Raw genomic sequence first — 17952 nt, 5'->3', positions numbered from 1 at the left:
CACAAAAGTTTCAGAGAACTGTGTGCTATATGGGGGCGGCCATTTTGTGGTGGTCCTCAGCAGAAGAACGGAGCCGCCAGGACCAGCGCGTAGTAAGTCTGCGGGGATTAGGGGGGGGGGGGTTTAACTATAGCACCGCAGCCCCCGGCGCCCCCACATGCACAGCGCCCCCCCCGCGGTGGCGGGGGCTGCGGTGCTATAGTTATGCCGCTGATGGTGTCCCTTATTCACATTACATCACACAGTAGTACCACTTTACCTTATATACATTACTCCTCACATTATTCACATTATACCTTTAGAAAAAAATCTTGAGAAAATATTGTATTTTAAGCACCTCCATGGCCACACTGCAACCCAGCACAAAGAGGTGGAGGAGAAGAGCTGCAGCTGCTGCTGTCACTTAAGGGGAGGGGGCCTGGGGCCCTTACTGGGCCCTTTCATCAGACTTTGGCCTGGGTAATTTGTACCCCCTACCCCTTTCTTTCGGCACCCCTAATAATACCACACAGTAATGCCCCTTACACATGACACACATTATTAATACTATTATAAACATAATGCCCCTTACACATATGCCAACCTTTATTAATGCCCTCCATACACATAATGACACACATAATGCCCCTTACACATATGTTGCACATTATTAATGCCCTTATACACATGACACACATAATGCCTGTTACACATATCTCACACATTATTAATGCATTTATACATGACACACATAATGCCCCTTACACATATGCCGAACACTATTGCACAACCAACCCACCCACAGCCACTAACACTGTGACCTCTGCCTCTGCTTGGATACAGATGTTTCCTCATACATCTTGCCTCAATAGGCCATGCAGCTCCTGGTTAGTTTTGCTAACGTTGGGTGCCTTTTTTGCTGAAAATTCATCTTATTTGCATTGTTATGTGACCATGACACATAAGGAGCTTCCGATGATTAAAATGATATGCGGCATGCCTATATTCTGTGAGCGACTGTGGCTGTACCTGCATATGGAATGCTATGTTACAGTGATTTCCATGAATACACTATTTCATATGCAGATACAGCCTCACTCACACACATAATATAGGCATGCTGCATATCATTTTAATCAACAGAAGCTGCTGGTGCCCCTAGGCATTTGCCTATGCCTAGGGCTGGCTTTGTATATGTATATAATATAAATAGAATATATATTATATTTATTAACAGTTTCTTATATAGGGCACACATATTCTGCAGCGCTTTACAGAGGATATTTGAACATTCTAATCAGTCCCTGCCCCAGTGGAGTTTACAATCTATATTCCCCACCACATGTACACGCACACACATGCACTCAGGTTAATTTTTGTTTCAAGCCAATTAACCTACCAGTATATTTTTTATTTGTGGGAGGAAACCGGAGGAAACGGAGGAAACCCACACAAGTACGGGGAGAATATACAAATAACCATTACACCGTCCATGCTGCTATCCCAATGACCAGCACTACCCCCAACTCTAAAGCATCAAGCTAAGGTGTCTCTCGGATCTCCTGTAGTAAATATTAAGTTTCTAGGATGCAATCCGCAGCCTGAGCCAGAAACTAGAAGTTTGTAGAGGTGGAGACCGTAGGTGTTTAAATCCAGAATTTCATGTCTTGATGTAACATAAGAAGTAATTTTGGAGGCATGTACCGTATAAGTACTGTAATCAGAGTGCTATAATGGAGAATAACTTGGTGTGAACAAATCAGAGATCCATCCAGCTCTTCTTTGGTCATCAGAATATGCATTCTGCACTGCACTGGATTTACCAGCAGGATGCAGGTAAAATGCCGCTGGAAGACTGGCATCCATGAGGATGCCGTGACACAATCCAGATTTGTTGGGGGTAGAGTTATGTTTGGGTACTAGTGGATGACTTAAGGTTAGGCTGTTGAGGACGGGGCTTAGGGTTACACTGTGGGGAAGGAGAGGTTATTCCCTTAGAAGGGGGGTTAGGGTGACAGGGGTAAACGCAAGATTTTCAGAAAGGGGTTTCCAGAGGGGCGGAGCAAAGTACGGATATGGACACTTAGGTGACCCAGTATATGCCGGGTCAGTTAAAGTATTATAGATAGACCAAATGTATATAAATAATAATAATAATAATATATATATACAGTAGGAGCAAGTTTCATCTTTGCTCCTTTGGTCATGGCTAGCCATGGCTAGCCATGGCTATTCTATTGTTCTCAGCTGCAATACAATACGTATTGCAGCTGAGAACAATAGAATAGCCATGGCTAGCCATGGCTAGCCATGACCAAAGGAGCAAAGATGAAACTTGCTCCTACTGTATATATACATACAGGGGTGTCAACAGCAGTGTAGACCCCTGGGTGAAGCAATGTATTGGGGCCCCTACTGATCCTCCAGCGGTATGGATGGGGGAAGCTTTGATGTCCCAGAGGTGGTAGGGGGTATTATATCAACCGCTCAGCATGTAGGGCCTGGATCAGTAATTTCCACTTATTACCCCTTTACTGCACAGATGGTGGGAGATGGGGTGGGAGAAGGGGGCCATGATACATAACTTCCAGGGTGGTAGAGGATGTTTAATATGCAGAGGAGGGGTGTATAGTGAAGTGGGCTTATTATTCATAATTTTCTGGTGGGAGGACAGCTTGCTTGACTGCAGATATCTCCAGTTCCTGGAAATATATTTCTTAGTTTTTAATGGAATTAAAAACTAGAGAATTCCACCTACCAAATTATATTGGGGACTAGTCACAGTTCAGGAGGCAGAGCAATCCGCCAACGAGTATATAAAACTACATACCAGGTGTGTGGAGCTGGAGCAGTAACCAGCAGCTGGAAGGCTGATATCTCTGGTTCTGGGAACAGTAGAGACCCTCTATTGGGATCATAGGCGAATCTAGGGGGTGGTCCGGGGGTGCACAGGACCACCCATTAGCCCATTTTGTAGCTGAGGGATGGGGCTTTCCAACGAGCCCAGCCCCGTGTCTCTAGCCCCCTGGGAACCGGAGATACTGCCAGGCAAACCTGGAACGTTTTCCCTATAGGATAACATGGGACCTGCTAATTCCGACCCCCACACAGTTCAACAGCTGCCAGTTCCCCCTTCTGCATCACTGAAGCTTGAGGTTGATCTCAGTCGAACCCAGATCGCTGGGCCTTCAATCTGATACCAGGCTGGATTCATATGGGTTAATTGGTTCCAGGGATATTGAGGTTAAACCGTTTTTTTAATTTCTTAAATGTAATTTCATGACTGTTTATGTTCTTTGAGGGCAGATTTCTCTGGAACCAAACAGCCCAGTTTCACGAGACCTAAATCATTCGAAGCCAACTCAAAAGTTCTTCAATATGATACTGATCTCATGTAAATGGGTCAGTTGGTTCCGAAGATATAGCTGGTTGGTTAAAGGGGGGTAGGGAGAGGGGAGTGGTTGTCTCTCCCCCTCACACCAGAAAATGCAGGCTGGTGTATAAGGGGTCAGCCTGGGAATGTCCCTGCATGATCCTGGGACCATATTCCCGGGTAAATCCCTGCATTTTCTGTTGTGAAAGGGGTATTATTTCAAACAGCCGTGACCTGCAGTGCTCTGAATACAGCCGGGCAGCCCCCTGCTCTCTGCCCAGCTGTCAATGACTGTCAATTCTTCTCCCCGCTTTCACCTCAGCCCGCCCCCCCCCCCCTTTAATCATGTGGTGCCAGCGCCCGGCGTGCTCCCCCGACGTCACGCACAACAACAGCGCGCACAATATTTTAAATGTCCACTCGGCTAGAGGGGACACCAGGAGGGGAGTGGGAGCGTGCTCTGCGCTGTGCTCTGCTCCTCTCCCCATAGAAGCAGCTGAACCGCTCTCCATCTCTCCCTGCAGCAGCAGCGAAGGCTCATATAAAAATTCACAGTAAGTGGCACTTTTGCGCGCATTGCTTAAGGGACGCTACAAGTGGCGGTATTTGGGGGCATTACGCATAATGTGTGGTTTAATGTGCAATGGGCATTAAGGTGTGCAGCATCATGTGTAAGCGGCATTATGTGTGCAGCATCATGTGTAAGGGACATTATGTGTGCAGCATCATGTGTAATGGGTACTATGGTGTGCGGCATCATGTGCAATGGGTTCTATGGTGCGCGGCATCATGTAGAATGGGTACTATGGTGCGCGACATCATGTGTAATGGGTACTATGGTGCGCGGCATCATGTGTTATGGGTACTATGGTGCGCGGCATCATATAGAATGGGTACTATGGTGCGCGGCATCATGTGTAATGGGTACTATGGTGTGCGGCATCATGTGTAATGGGTACTATGGTGTGCGGCATCATGTGTAATGGGTACTATGGTGCGCGGCATCATGTGTAATGGGTACTATGGTGTGCGGCATCATGTGTAATGGGTACTATGGTGCGCGGCATCATGTGTAATGGGTACTATGGTGTGCGGCATCATGTGTAATGGGTACTATGGTGTGCGGCATCATGTGTAATGGGTACTATGGTGCCATCAAGCAAGAGCCCCCTAGCAATGAGCACATAGGTAAGCAGCACTTATGTGGCAAATATGTAATGGGCATTACGGTTTGTTATATAGAATGTAATGGGCATCATGATGTGTGGCACAATGTGTAATGGGCATTATGGTGTGTGGCCTTATGTGTAATTGGCATTACGGCGAGTGGCTTTATGTGTAATGGGTATTACGGAGTTTGCTAAAATGTGTAATGGGCATTACTGTGTATGGTCTAAAGTGTAATACCACACCCCTTTTTGTGATGCCACGCCTCCTTCCCATGAGGCCACACCCCCATTTTGCAGCGCGGCTGCGCCGCGCAAAGGTCCCCCTCCTGTTTTGTCTAGATCTGGGACCACCCATTACCATAATTCTAGATTCGCCTATGATTGGGATGGCAGGTATTCTGACCACCAGCATCCTATCCACCAGTCTTACATGTGTATTCCTCACCAGAGCATAAACTATGCTTGAGTAACACATTTTTATACATAGAAACTTAATTAAAAAACAAATAAACTTACAGTTTAGACGTCTGCAAGGGCAAGCTTTTGTCACACATACCTGTACATATCATGTTTAACGCTACCTCTACTGTTTTTGATGTTTGGCTCATATACCTCAGGGGGCATGTAAATAATAGTTCCCCCCGGTGCTTTGTGATCACTGACAGACTGTGACAACATCCGCCATTTTGAAAGCCCAAAATCAGCGATCTGAAAAAAAATGCTTCTCAAATTCAATCAACATGTAAATGGAAACTTCTTTATTGGACAGTTTTATTAATAGAACAAATATTGGGGCAGATGTATTAAGCCTTAACAAGGGATAAATGCAAGGGTGATAAAGAGGGTATCCGGACTATTGTTAGACAGCACTTACATAGACAGCCATTACATCGACACCATTAGTTCGACAGCTCAATAGGTCGACATGCTTTTAGGTCGACATACCATTAGGTCGACATGTCATTAGGTCGACAGCTCATTAGGTCGACAGCTAATTAGATCGACATGGTTTTAGGTCGACACTGCCATTAGGTCGACAGTGTCTATGTCGACAGTCAAAAGGTCGACATGGTTTTTTTTCACTGTTTCTTGAGCCGACATGTGCCGACAGGCGGTATTTCATGCCCTACTATCCACTAGGGCGTGGAGGGAGAATAAAATAGTGTGCCCGAAGCATCGCGAGCGAAGCAAGGGGCTGCGGTTCACTTCAAACTGTGTCCATGTCGACTGTGTCGACATTTCGGCCAAAAAACAGTGAAAAAAACCATGTCGACCTTTTGACTGTCGACATAGACACTGTCGACCTAATGGCAGTGTCGACCTAAAAACATGTCGACCTAATGAGCTGTCGACCTAATGAGCTGTCGACCTAATGACATGTCGACCTAATGGTATGTCGACCTAAAAGCATGTCGACCTATTGAGCTGTCGAACTAATGGTGTCGATGTAATGGCTGTCTATGTAAGTGCTGTCTAATATCAGTCCCACATCCGATAAAGAGAGATAAACATCCAGCCATTCAGCTCCTTACTGACTTTTTTCAAACACAGCCTGTAACATGGCAGTTCGCAGGAGATTGGCTGGACGTTTATCTCTCTTTATCACCCTTGCATTTATCTCTTGTTAAGGCTTAATACAACTGCCCCGTTCTTTCATTGTTAGCGTGAGAGCATCCATGTTTTTTCACTTTCATTTTCCTGCACAACAACTGACAAATCTCCTGCTTAACAAGATGCAGCAGCTTTTGGACAACACCGCCACTTATCCTCTTCATAAGATTTGATATATCTCCCATCAATATTTCTCAATATTGTGATAATTGCCACAAAATCTATTGTTTATTATTACCACTACTGATGGTGATTTTGAAACAGGTTTTGAATCAGTTTATCATTGCCCCCAGGTTGGGACAGATGATTGATTATGGAGCTGTTCCTTCTGGGAAGCAATTGAAAAGTCTAGAGCAGTGGTAGCCAACCCTAGCCCTCGAGAGCTACCAACAGTTCACATTTTCCAGACAACCTAGCTGCTGCACAGCTGCACTCATTAATCACTGACACATTTTAAAAGATACACAGATGGAGCTCACTTGTGATTCTGTGAGGAGACCTACAAAATATGTACTGTTGGTAACTCTCGAGGACTAGAGTTGGCTACCCCAGGTCTAGAGCAGGCCTGGCCAACCTGTGGCTCTCCAGATGTTGTGAAACTACAAATCCCAGCATGCCTTGCCACAGTTTTAACACTACCTTATAGCAAAACTGTGGCAAGGCATGATGGGATTTGTAGTTTCACAACATCTGGAGAGCCAAAGGTTGGCCAGGCCTGGTCTAGAGTGTCTAGGTAGACAGTCAATAGGTTGACACCAAAAGGTCAACATGGACTAGTTCGACATGGTCAAAAGGTCGACATATGAAAACTTTGACTTAAGTTCTTCATAATTTTTGTACTTTTTTGGGACTTTTTCAAACTTTACCATCTACAATTTCAAATGTTCAAGGGTGTGGAGCTAAGTGCTAATAAAGCGAGGCACCAGACACGAAGCAAGTTATTGTTGGGGGTCCATGTCAACAGGTGTCGACACTGACACAAAAAACATTATGTCTATCTTTTCACGTGTCAACCTTTTTCATTTAAACCTTTTGTCCATGTCAACAGTTTGACCATGGTGACCTTTTGTCTATGTCGACCCATTGGATGTCAACATTTTTGTGTCGACCTATTGACTTTCTAATATTTGTAAAAAAAGGCTGTGTAAAACACAGTCTATATCAAGTGCTTGGGGGATACCCTTTATTTTTCATCTACCCATTATTGACTTTCTAAATAGATACTGTACACTTTTTAATCCACAGTGGTACCAGCTTAGCCTAAAATTGATGGTAGTGTTATTACGTATGTTGTAAAAGCAGGCGTAAATGATGGGATGTGAATGGAACATTGTTTCCACTCCAAACTCACTTCCAATAGCTGTCTGTAGGAGGGGGCTAATACCATCCGATGAATCATAGGCACATTTATAATGGGTGCTGGGGGGGCCTCATGCCATGCACCCTGCACTGAGGGTATACCTATTTACCCATTGAAAAGATAGAGCTGCACAGTGAAAGCATAGCCTTCGGCTAAGAACCAGATCATTATATTTTGTGCTCTATCTTTTCAAAGATCACTGGGAAGACGATGTAGGAAGTGGAACGCAATTGCAGGAGAGTTTGGATGCAGAAGGAGTGGCTAATACAGATGTAGCACCGCTCATTTAGTGCTACCCCACTGGCGAACCACCGCTACATCCGCCACTGCTACATTTGACTGGGATGCGCGAGCATCCCACACGCACGCATCCCAGTTTCCTGGCGGCGGGGGGATGGGAAACTTGCCCATCTCCGCTTCAGGGAGATGGGCAGGGTTAGAGAGGGAGCGGGGAGATGGGATCAGGCGTCGGGGACCGGCGGTGAAACGGTGGGGAGCTCCATAGTAAGGCGGCTGGCAGGGGCTGGCGAATCTACCGCCAGCCCCTACAAGGAAGAGGGACGCTCCATCTGTATGCAAAGAAATGTATCCCTAATAAATAAAACACTGATAAAAGTAATTAAGATGTCTATTTTCTAAGCCTTTGAGGGAGATAAAGTTGACAGATATAAAGTACCAGCCAGTTGGCTCCTAACTGACATGTTACAGGCTGTGTTTGAAAAATGGCAGTTTGAAGCTGTTTGGCTGGTACTTTATCTCTTTCCAAAGCATAGTACATCTGCCCCAAAGTACCAACTAATCAGCTCTTAACTGTCATTTAACAGGCTGTATTTAAAAAAAATGACAGTTAAGTGATGACTGGTTGGTCCTTTTTTTTCTCTCTCCATGGTTACATCTAGTTCTCGGACTCTTGACCAATTATGTGGATTGGCTGACAGTTTAGAACTGCTAATGAATGGAAAACTTGTTGTGCATCTTATCATGGCCACTTTTTTTTTTTGAGTAGTAATCCCCAGGAAATAGAACAGCTGGAGGATATGACATCATTGCAGGGGATCGTTTTGATATTCTGAAGGCATGGCATGATATTGTGCAGATACTGTACATGCATAAATAGTTATACATAATAAAATTCACAGTGCATATTTTAGTGAAGTAATTATAAAGATCAAAACAACAAGCCATGTCAGTGAATTCCCATCTCATGGAGGATTGAAAAGTTACACACGTACCTTAGCATGGAATTCATTATCTAGCAAAATATTGGGGGTCTTCAAGTCATGATGCAGCAACGGTGGGGTCATATTATGTAGAAAATTTACCCCTAAAGCAATCTCATATAGAATGCGAAACCTTAAAGGCCACACAATGTCTGGCAATGGGTTGTCCTAAAAGAAAAGTAATAGAACATACAATGAAACAGAGTATAGTGTATTATGTTTATTTGCTTCCACATTTATCCTGTATGTCTACACTAGAGCATTATAGCTACTGTGACACACATTATTCAATTGGTAAATGACTGGATCTATAGGCAATGTGGACACAAGCACGGTTGTCCTTAAAAGCTGTATTGAGAATCTAGTTTCAGAACTGTTGGTTTAAATTGAGGAAAAAATTCCAAGGAAAAAACTTCCCAAGGAAAAATCAGGCGCTAAGGCAGTAGCTGTAATTCTGTAGGTTAGCAGCGGATAAACAGGGGGGTAGTCAGTCCCCTCCAAGGAAAAAACAACACCAATCACGCACAAGGCATAAGAGCAGCGCTAAAGAGTAACGGAAATAAACATGTGGTGGGCACAATTTAGAAAATGTTACTTTCACTCAATAAAAGCATGTATAAGAACAATCACAATAAACATATAAAAACATATACTGATTGTCAATAAATGGATGTATATTCTGCATGTCACAGGATATTAGACACAGTGTGGAAATGGCCAGATGAGGGGTATTTGGAATAGGGGGAAATGGTGGGGGGAAAAGTCACGGGTAAGTGCACTTTACCATTTAGTTGGAGAACTTGTTGTTCGATAGATTCCACTTGTTAGATGGTACAGTCCTCACTATTGAATACGGCACTATGATAGTCGTTGGAGGAAAAGAGGTTTTAGGCCTATACAGTAACGTGAAGCGTCTGCAGTGTATTACGTAAGGAACGCACACACGTGCTTACAACGTAACTAACGGAACAAGTACGGGATTAATTTCGCATTCGCAATATTACCACTTCTGCGAAATATAGTCACAAGCTTGCAAATACACACACTGTAGAACACGTGTGTGGCCGATCAATCGGCAGCTTGTGAACAGGATTAAGTAACAAAGACACGTACATACGTGGATGTTTGCAGGCACTGCACACGCAGCACACATAGTAGTCCAGTGAGGACTAACATTAATTACAAGCACTATTAAGCAGTATATTAATATACTGATGATAGGACGGTAATTAATACAAGAAAAGTTTAGTATTTTCGGTTCATTTCCAAAAAGCTAGCAATTCAAGCAGTATTTTAATAAATTCCTATAGTTGTTTAAGGGGGTTTATACTCGCATAAGTATCTGGTGACAAACTACCAACCAGGGAATGTTTTCTGTACAGAAATATTTCAGTTTTTGTGTAAGGCCCAGGTGTAAAATAGTACCCAGTGTGAAAATCACTGAGTGAACGGGTGCATGACGGTGTGACCAATAGCGCTATAGAAATCAGAGTAGGAAGTGTGTTAACATAGGACATACTGGTGGTGCCTGATGACGTACCAATAGGACTGCCCCTATCGCAGATACTGTTCCATTGTTTTACACTATAGAACTGGTATCTGTTGGATAGGGTATTGAGGTTAAACGCAGAACAAAAGGATCTGCCTGGCTTCTCAAAATAGAATACAAATCTTGCCGAACACAGGAAAAACAAGTTTTTTTGTGTTCTGCAAGATTTGGCTGCACCGCTGCGAGGCGTGCTAGTGATTCGTCGCTAGCCGAAGGATATTGGTGATTGAGAAAGGAGTTTAATAGGTGCGTTTGACGCTTAATTGTCGTAAAAATGGTGCCCACGGGTGAAAGAGTGTTTGGGTGCTCTTAAGTAAACCACCCACCAATTTTCTGCTTGTGGCGAAGGATTAATTCTCATAACAATGGGAAATAAGAATTAATCCAGATAATTTGTGCTACATAGGGACAAGGAGTGACGCCGAACCAAGGGATCGGCATGCTTTTGTCACTCAAGGCAAGAGTTGAGCAAAATAAATGTTTAAACTTGTTGCAGAAGGAAAGTGAAATTCAAAAGGGAATTGGATGTTTGTCGGATATAATTGCAATCAGCCACAGGAATGCACATGCACCCCCCCCCCCCCCAGAGGGAACAGTTACCGTCAAAAGGGAAACAATGTAAAAATGAATAACCTGTACGCTGTTTTTACCCCCCTTGAGGAAAATGCAGGAGGAAATGAGAGGTTGCTGACATCAGCCATCTCTTGCGAAAATATCAGAAATGAGAGAAAGGCTGAGAGAGCCAAAGTTGCTGCTGCCATCCTAGCAGAGAAGATGGGTGATGCCAGCAACACATTCAGAAATACAGGTAAGTACACACAACACAGCACAGAGACAGTTGTTCCCAGAGCAGTGTCCAATGGTGATGAGGGGGTACAAATCTACCATTTACACAAAGTAGAGGCTCCTTGTGGAAAGGGAGACAGAGATGAGGTGATGCCTGTAAAGTTTAGCAACATGCACAATACTTGGACACGATTGGAACTTCGTTCCCTCATCTCAGATTTCCCTGATCCTAGAGGAGATCTGGCACTCTGTCAGAAATTCATTAAGGATCTGGGAAATACAGATAAGCCCACAAACAAGGATTGGTAGAGCATGTTGAGAGCTTGCCTCCCTTCACACATAGATATCCCGAAATTCATCCAAGATAGTGGTGTTGAGGGTGATAAGACTTTGACTGAGGAAGGCAACCAGGAAAATATACGCCTAATAAATCTACAATTGGGTGTATATTTCCCTGCGATGGTTGAATATAACCGGACACTCGCTATCAAACAAAAAGACAGTGATTCTGCCAGCGAATATTTCAACTATGTCTTACAGGCATTGTCAAAACACACTAGTACCCCTGACCTCAAGGACAACACACACTTTGATTGTCTCTGTGCTTATAGAAGGTCTTAAGGAAAACTTAAAGACCAGGGTACACATTTCTTTTCCCAATTGGAGAAACATGACAATAGATACAGATGGGTCGGGTCTCATCTTTGCAGGTGATGGCGATGGCGACGCCATCGCCATCCCCTGCCCCGCCGCCATCTGTATGCCAGAAGGGGACGCGCGCGCACGAGGTGCGCACGCGTCCTCTTCCGACGGTGCTGCCCTCGGTAGCCCGGTGCCCACACTGGGCGACCGCACCCCCCGTAGCCTCCTCGGGTCCCCCCCTGCCCCTCGAGCGGGAGGCGGACAGTAATGCGTCCGCTACGCCGCCCCGTCGCCCGGATACTGTGACGCGCGTGCGTTGGGTACGCACGCGCGTCACAGTCAGATGGCGGCGCCGTGTTGCTGGCGATCCGCCAGCAGCATGCTGCTGGCGGATCGCCAGCAAAGATGACACCCGGTACATCTGTACCTTAAGAAAATCTGTCATTAATCATGACAAATGTATTAAGACGTATAGACAACCACTGGCGGAGAAAGAGGTGACTGATAACATCCAGACATTCAACAGGACCCCAAACAAATGCACACAATATACGCCACCTCAAGCTGCAGGCTGGAAGCAAATAGTGTGCTTCAACTGCAGTAAAAAGGGACACATGGCCAGAAACTGCAAGACAGGGAACACTAGGAGAAATGACACACATAAAAGGGACCGGGAGCCCCCCGAGAGGAGACATATAGGAATCCACCACAAAGACAAGGGAAGGAGACAGAAAGGTCACAACACATGACCCTGGCCCCACCTATTAGCCGACGCTGCCCTAAGGGTGACACAAATGTGCAAGTAAGAAGTAGATCATACTGGTATCCTACAATCAGGTAACCAGCTGCTAATATCTGAGGGAGAAAACTCAGATATGGGTATGTATAACCGTTGAAAAACAAAAGTTTTGGGGAAGGCCTAACCTTCCTAGCAACATTTTTTTTTTGCAAATGGTATTTACAATTGGGATAACGGGAAAAGTGCAGCATTACTGTGCTGTGATGAAATCAACAGATATTATCATTGGGCGCTTGCATACCAGACATTCTTTTCTGTTGGCTTCAGCGGCTCCGACTAATCTTCTAGGTAGAGACCTGCCTTAAAAAATGAGCTATGTCATCGTCTGGACTCCAAAAGATTCATAACTTAGATACAATGGGACCAAGTTGCACAATAGGTGCAGAATTATTGGATAGACCTCAATGATTAATGCTGCACTCTACTGTTATAGTTTCTAACCCATCTAAGGTAGCTGAAATTACAGCTTAAATACCGAGTTCCCTTTGAACTAAAGATGGGCAGGACACTGGATTAATGGCAAAAATAGCTCCTACAGAAAACCAGTTAAAAGCACGCAGGATAGTGCCCAAAATACTACACCACCATTTAAAAACCTGAGATCAGGCTGGGAGTGTACCCAGTGATATAGCAAGGTCACAACAGTGAATTTTAGTTCATACCCCTAGCAGGGCCAATAGTCACACCCCCTGTGTAAAAGGGGAGGGAGGGCTTACAGGTTAGAACAGGATTTAAGAGGGAGAAAAGCAAAATAGTTGAGAGCCAATTCCCCATAGTGCTAAATCCTGTTCAAATCATGTTACAATGTACCAATACCACTGTTACTGACTTCGTTTGCTTCCTTCTTTTCTGTCCCCTAGACCTTCACAGCCCCGGAACCTCCTCCCAGGTCTTGCATAACTGCGTATAGTCCGTCCAGCCCTTCAAAGGCCCGACACCGATAAAATGGGTCAATGATTCATTGGTATGTCCTGACTCATCACTGCCCTCAGTGGATGACACTAGACAACTACTGATGTACAGGTCGAGTATCCCGTATCCGAATATCCGTTATCCGAATTATTCCGAAATACGGACATTCCAGAAAGTGAAAAAAAAATTTTTTTTGCTAAAAACTCACTGGGGACATATGTAACAGCATCACTGGGGACATGATATGTATCTGGCACTATATATGTGCAAGACAATGATTGCTTGGCATTCAAATTCAGTGCTGAGATAGTACACACATTTTGTTTCACGTTTTGAAACCTTGTTTTTTGAACAATTAAAATATGTTTGTGTGTATTTTATGTGGTAATAAAATATATTTGTGTGTATATTATGTGTTTATACAGCATAAATGCAAGATACTTCAAAATACATCATTGAAATATTAAAATATTCCGAAATACGGAATAATCCGTTATCCAAAATTCTCCTGGTCCCGAGCATTTTGGATACGGGATACTCAACCTGTATTTCCCCAGAGACAGGACATAAGGTATCGAAGGACAAATCTCAGTTACAGTATGTCAGACTGGAAGGGAAAATATGGGACACTGTATAAATCAACCACTGATATACCCCACAAATGATAGAATCCAAGTGATTCAAGACTTCTGTCGTAGACCCAGTAGAAAACATGTAGTAAGAATGTTCATTATCCCAAAAACCAGCACAAGTGGATAAATCCCTGTTTCCTTTGTTACCCCTGGCAACCACTGTATTCATTTTATAGGAATAGCAGTACAAGAAGTTTCCAAAACACTCCCTTTCACAGAGGATGGAAAATGTTGTAAAATGCATTTACTGTACATATGAATAGGTGCAAACACAAACCCATGTCTTCCAAGACAAGTGTGGATAGTGACAGAAGAATAAATCTCAGGTTTCTCTGGTTGGGCACTGTCAATGCAGGAATTAATTAAGTCAGACAAACCAAGACAGGTTCCACACTGAGAGGAACCTGGTGTTGTGTTTTTATTAAGTAACTGGAAGCAAGTCTGACTAGAATTCCTGCCCTGGGTATGCGACAGAAGTAGTGACTTAGAAACCTGGTGATGCCAGCCAACCAATGTTGTACTGCAGTGCACAATAGGACTCAGGTGCTCGGGCACTTCCTACTTGTCTACACAGTGTAGTTGCCATAGCACTACCAGTAAACAAGAGGATGTGGTGTTGGGGTGTGTTTTAACTACTGGTGGTGCCTGATGACGTACCAATAGGACTGCCCCTATCGCAGATACTGTTCCATTGTTTTACACTATAGAACTGGTATCTGTTGGATAGGGTATTGAGGTTAAACGCAGAACAAAAGGATCTGCCTGGCTTCTCAAAATAGAATACAAATCTTGCCGAACACAGGAAAAACAAGTTTTTTTGTGTTCTGCAAGATTTGGCTGCACCGCTGCGAGGCGTGCTAGTGATTCGTCGCTAGCCGAAGGATATTGGTGATTGAGAAAGGAGTTTAATAGGTGCGTTTGACGCTTAATTGTCGTAAAAATGGTGCCCACGGGTGAAAGAGTGTTTGGGTGCTCTTAAGTAAACCACCCACCAATTTTCTGCTTGTGGCGAAGGATTAATTCTCATAACAATGGGAAATAAGAATTCATCCAGATAATTTGTGCTACATAGGGACAAGGAGTGACGCCGAACCAAGGGATCGGCATGCTTTTGTCACTCAAGGCAAGAGTTGAGCAAAATAAATGTTTAAACTTGTTGCAGAAGGAAAGTGAAATTCAAAAGGGAATTGGATGTTTGTCGGATATAATTGCAATCAGCCACAGGAATGCACATGCACCCCCCCCCCCCCCCCCCCAGAGGGAACAGTTACCGTCAAAAGGGAAACAATGTAAAAATGAATAACCTGTACGCTGTTTTTACCCCCTTGAGGAAAATGCAGGAGGAAATGAGAGGTTGCTGACATCAGCCATCTCTTGCGAAAATATCAGAAATGAGAGAAAGGCTGAGAGAGCCAAAGTTGCTGCTGCCATCCTAGCAGAGAAGATGGGTGATGCCAGCAACACATTCAGAAATACAGGTAAGTACACACAACACAGCACAGAGACAGTTGTTCCCAGAGCAGTGTCCAATGGTGATGAGGGGGTACAAATCTACCATTTACACAAAGTAGAGGCTCCTTGTGGAAAGGGAGACAGAGATGAGGTGATGCCTGTAAAGTTTAGCAACATGCACAATACTTGGACACGATTGGAACTTCGTTCCCTCATCTCAGATTTCCCTGATCCTAGAGGAGATCTGGCACTCTGTCAGAAATTCATTAAGGATCTGGGAAATACAGATAAGCCCACAAACAAGGATTGGTAGAGCATGTTGAGAGCTTGCCTCCCTTCACACATAGATATCCCGAAATTCATCCAAGATAGTGGTGTTGAGGGTGATAAGACTTTGACTGAGGAAGGCAACCAGGAAAATATATGCCTAATAAATCTACAATTGGGTGTATATTTCCCTGCGATGGTTGAATATAACCGGACACTCGCTATCAAACAAAAAGACAGTGATTCTGCCAGCGAATATTTCAACTATGTCTTACAGGCATTGTCAAAACACACTAGTACCCCTGACCTCAAGGACAACACACTTTGATTGTCTCTGTGCTTATAGAAGGTCTTAAGGAAAACTTAAAGACCAGGGTACACATTTCTTTTCCCAATTGGAGAAACATGACAATAGATACAGATGGGTCGGGTCTCATCTTTGCAGGTGATGGTGATGGCGACGCCATCGCCATCCCCTGCCCCGCCGCCATCTGTATGCCAGAAGGGGACGCGCGCGCACGAGGTGCGCACGCGTCCTCTTCCGACGGTGCTGCCCTCGGTAGCCCGGTGCCCACACTGGGCGACCGCACCCCCCGTAGCCTCCTCGGGTCCCCCCCTGCCCCTCGAGCGGGAGGCGGACAGTAATGCGTCCGCTACGCCGCCCCGTCGCCCGGATACTGTGACGCGCGTGCGTTGGGTACGCACGCGCGTCACAGTCAGATGGCGGCGCCGTGTTGCTGGCGATCCGCCAGCAGCATGCTGCTGGCGGATCGCCAGCAAAGATGACACCCGGTACATCTGTACCTTAAGAAAATCTGTCATTAATCATGACAAATGTATTAAGACGTATAGACAACCACTGGCGGAGAAAGAGGTGACTGATAACATCCAGACATTCAACAGGACCCCAAACAAATGCACACAATATACGCCACCTCAAGCTGCAGGCTGGAAGCAAATAGTGTGCTTCAACTGCAGTAAAAAGGGACACATGGCCAGAAACTGCAAGACAGGGAACACTAGGAGAAATGACACACATAAAAGGGACCGGGAGCCCCCCGAGAGGAGACATATAGGAATCCACCACAAAGACAAGGGAAGGAGACAGAAAGGTCACAACACATGACCCTGGCCCCACCTATTAGCCGACGCTGCCCTAAGGGTGACACAAATGTGCAAGTAGGAAGTAGATCATACTGGTATCCTACAATCAGGTAACCAGCTGCTAATATCTGAGGGAGAAAACTCAGATATGGGTATGTATAACCGTTGAAAAACAAAAGTTTTGGGGAAGGCCTAACCTTCCTAGCAACATTTTTTTTTTGCAAATGGTATTTACAATTGGGATAACGGGAAAAGTGCAGCATTACTGTGCTGTGATGAAATCAACAGATATTATCATTGGGCGCTTGCATACCAGACATTCTTTTCTGTTGGCTTCAGCGGCTCCGACTAATCTTCTAGGTAGAGACCTGCCTTAAAAAATGAGCTATGTCATCGTCTGGACTCCAAAAGATTCATAACTTAGATACAATGGGACCAAGTTGCACAATAGGTGCAGAATTATTGGATAGACCTCAATGATTAATGCTGCACTCTACTGTTATAGTTTCTAACCCATCTAAGGTAGCTGAAATTACAGCTTAAATACCGAGTTCCCTTTGAACTAAAGATGGGCAGGACACTGGATTAATGGCAAAAATAGCTCCTACAGAAAACCAGTTAAAAGCACGCAGGATAGTGCCCAAAATACTACACCACCATTTAAAAACCTGAGATCAGGCTGGGAGTGTACCCAGTGATATAGCAAGGTCACAACAGTGAATTTTAGTTCATACCCCTAGCAGGGCCAATAGTCACACCCCCTGTGTAAAAGGGGAGGGAGGGCTTACAGGTTAGAACAGGATTTAAGAGGGAGAAAAGCAAAATAGTTGAGAGCCAATTCCCCATAGTGCTAAATCCTGTTCAAATCATGTTACAATGTACCAATACCACTGTTACTGACTTCGTTTGCTTCCTTCTTTTCTGTCCCCTAGACCTTCACAGCCCCGGAACCTCCTCCCAGGTCTTGCATAACTGCGTATAGTCCGTCCAGCCCTTCAAAGGCCCGACACCGATAAAATGGGTCAATGATTCATTGGTATGTCCTGACTCATCACTGCCCTCAGTGGATGACACTAGACAACTACTGATGTATTTCC

At 44.6% G+C, this 17952-nt stretch overlaps 1 protein-coding gene across 4 annotated transcripts in view; it reads right to left on the bottom strand.

The window, feature by feature from the left end:
• The window catches only part of RIPK2 (receptor interacting serine/threonine kinase 2), a 93956-nt gene that overhangs the window by 25657 nt on the left and 50347 nt on the right, over positions 1–17952 (bottom strand). For 3 of the 4 annotated variants that reach the window (XM_083187389.1, XM_083187387.1, XM_083187386.1), the window contains exons 3-4: positions 8725–8880; positions 5078–5229 (exon numbers count right to left, since the gene is read on the bottom strand). In XM_083187389.1, the coding sequence (XP_083043515.1) occupies positions 5078–5229; positions 8725–8880 (308 nt within the window). The remainder of the gene's footprint in view (positions 1–5077; positions 5230–8724; positions 8881–17952) is intronic. The other variant, XM_083187388.1, reaches the window with a different exon arrangement.

Source organism: Crinia signifera, chromosome 5 (assembly GCF_055691185.1).
Source record: "Crinia signifera chromosome 5, ASM5569118v1, whole genome shotgun sequence".
Lineage (NCBI taxonomy): Eukaryota > Metazoa > Chordata > Amphibia > Anura > Myobatrachidae > Crinia > Crinia signifera.
The sequence above is the reverse complement of the archived record's forward strand: the minus strand, read 5'-3'. Positions and strand labels throughout refer to the sequence as shown.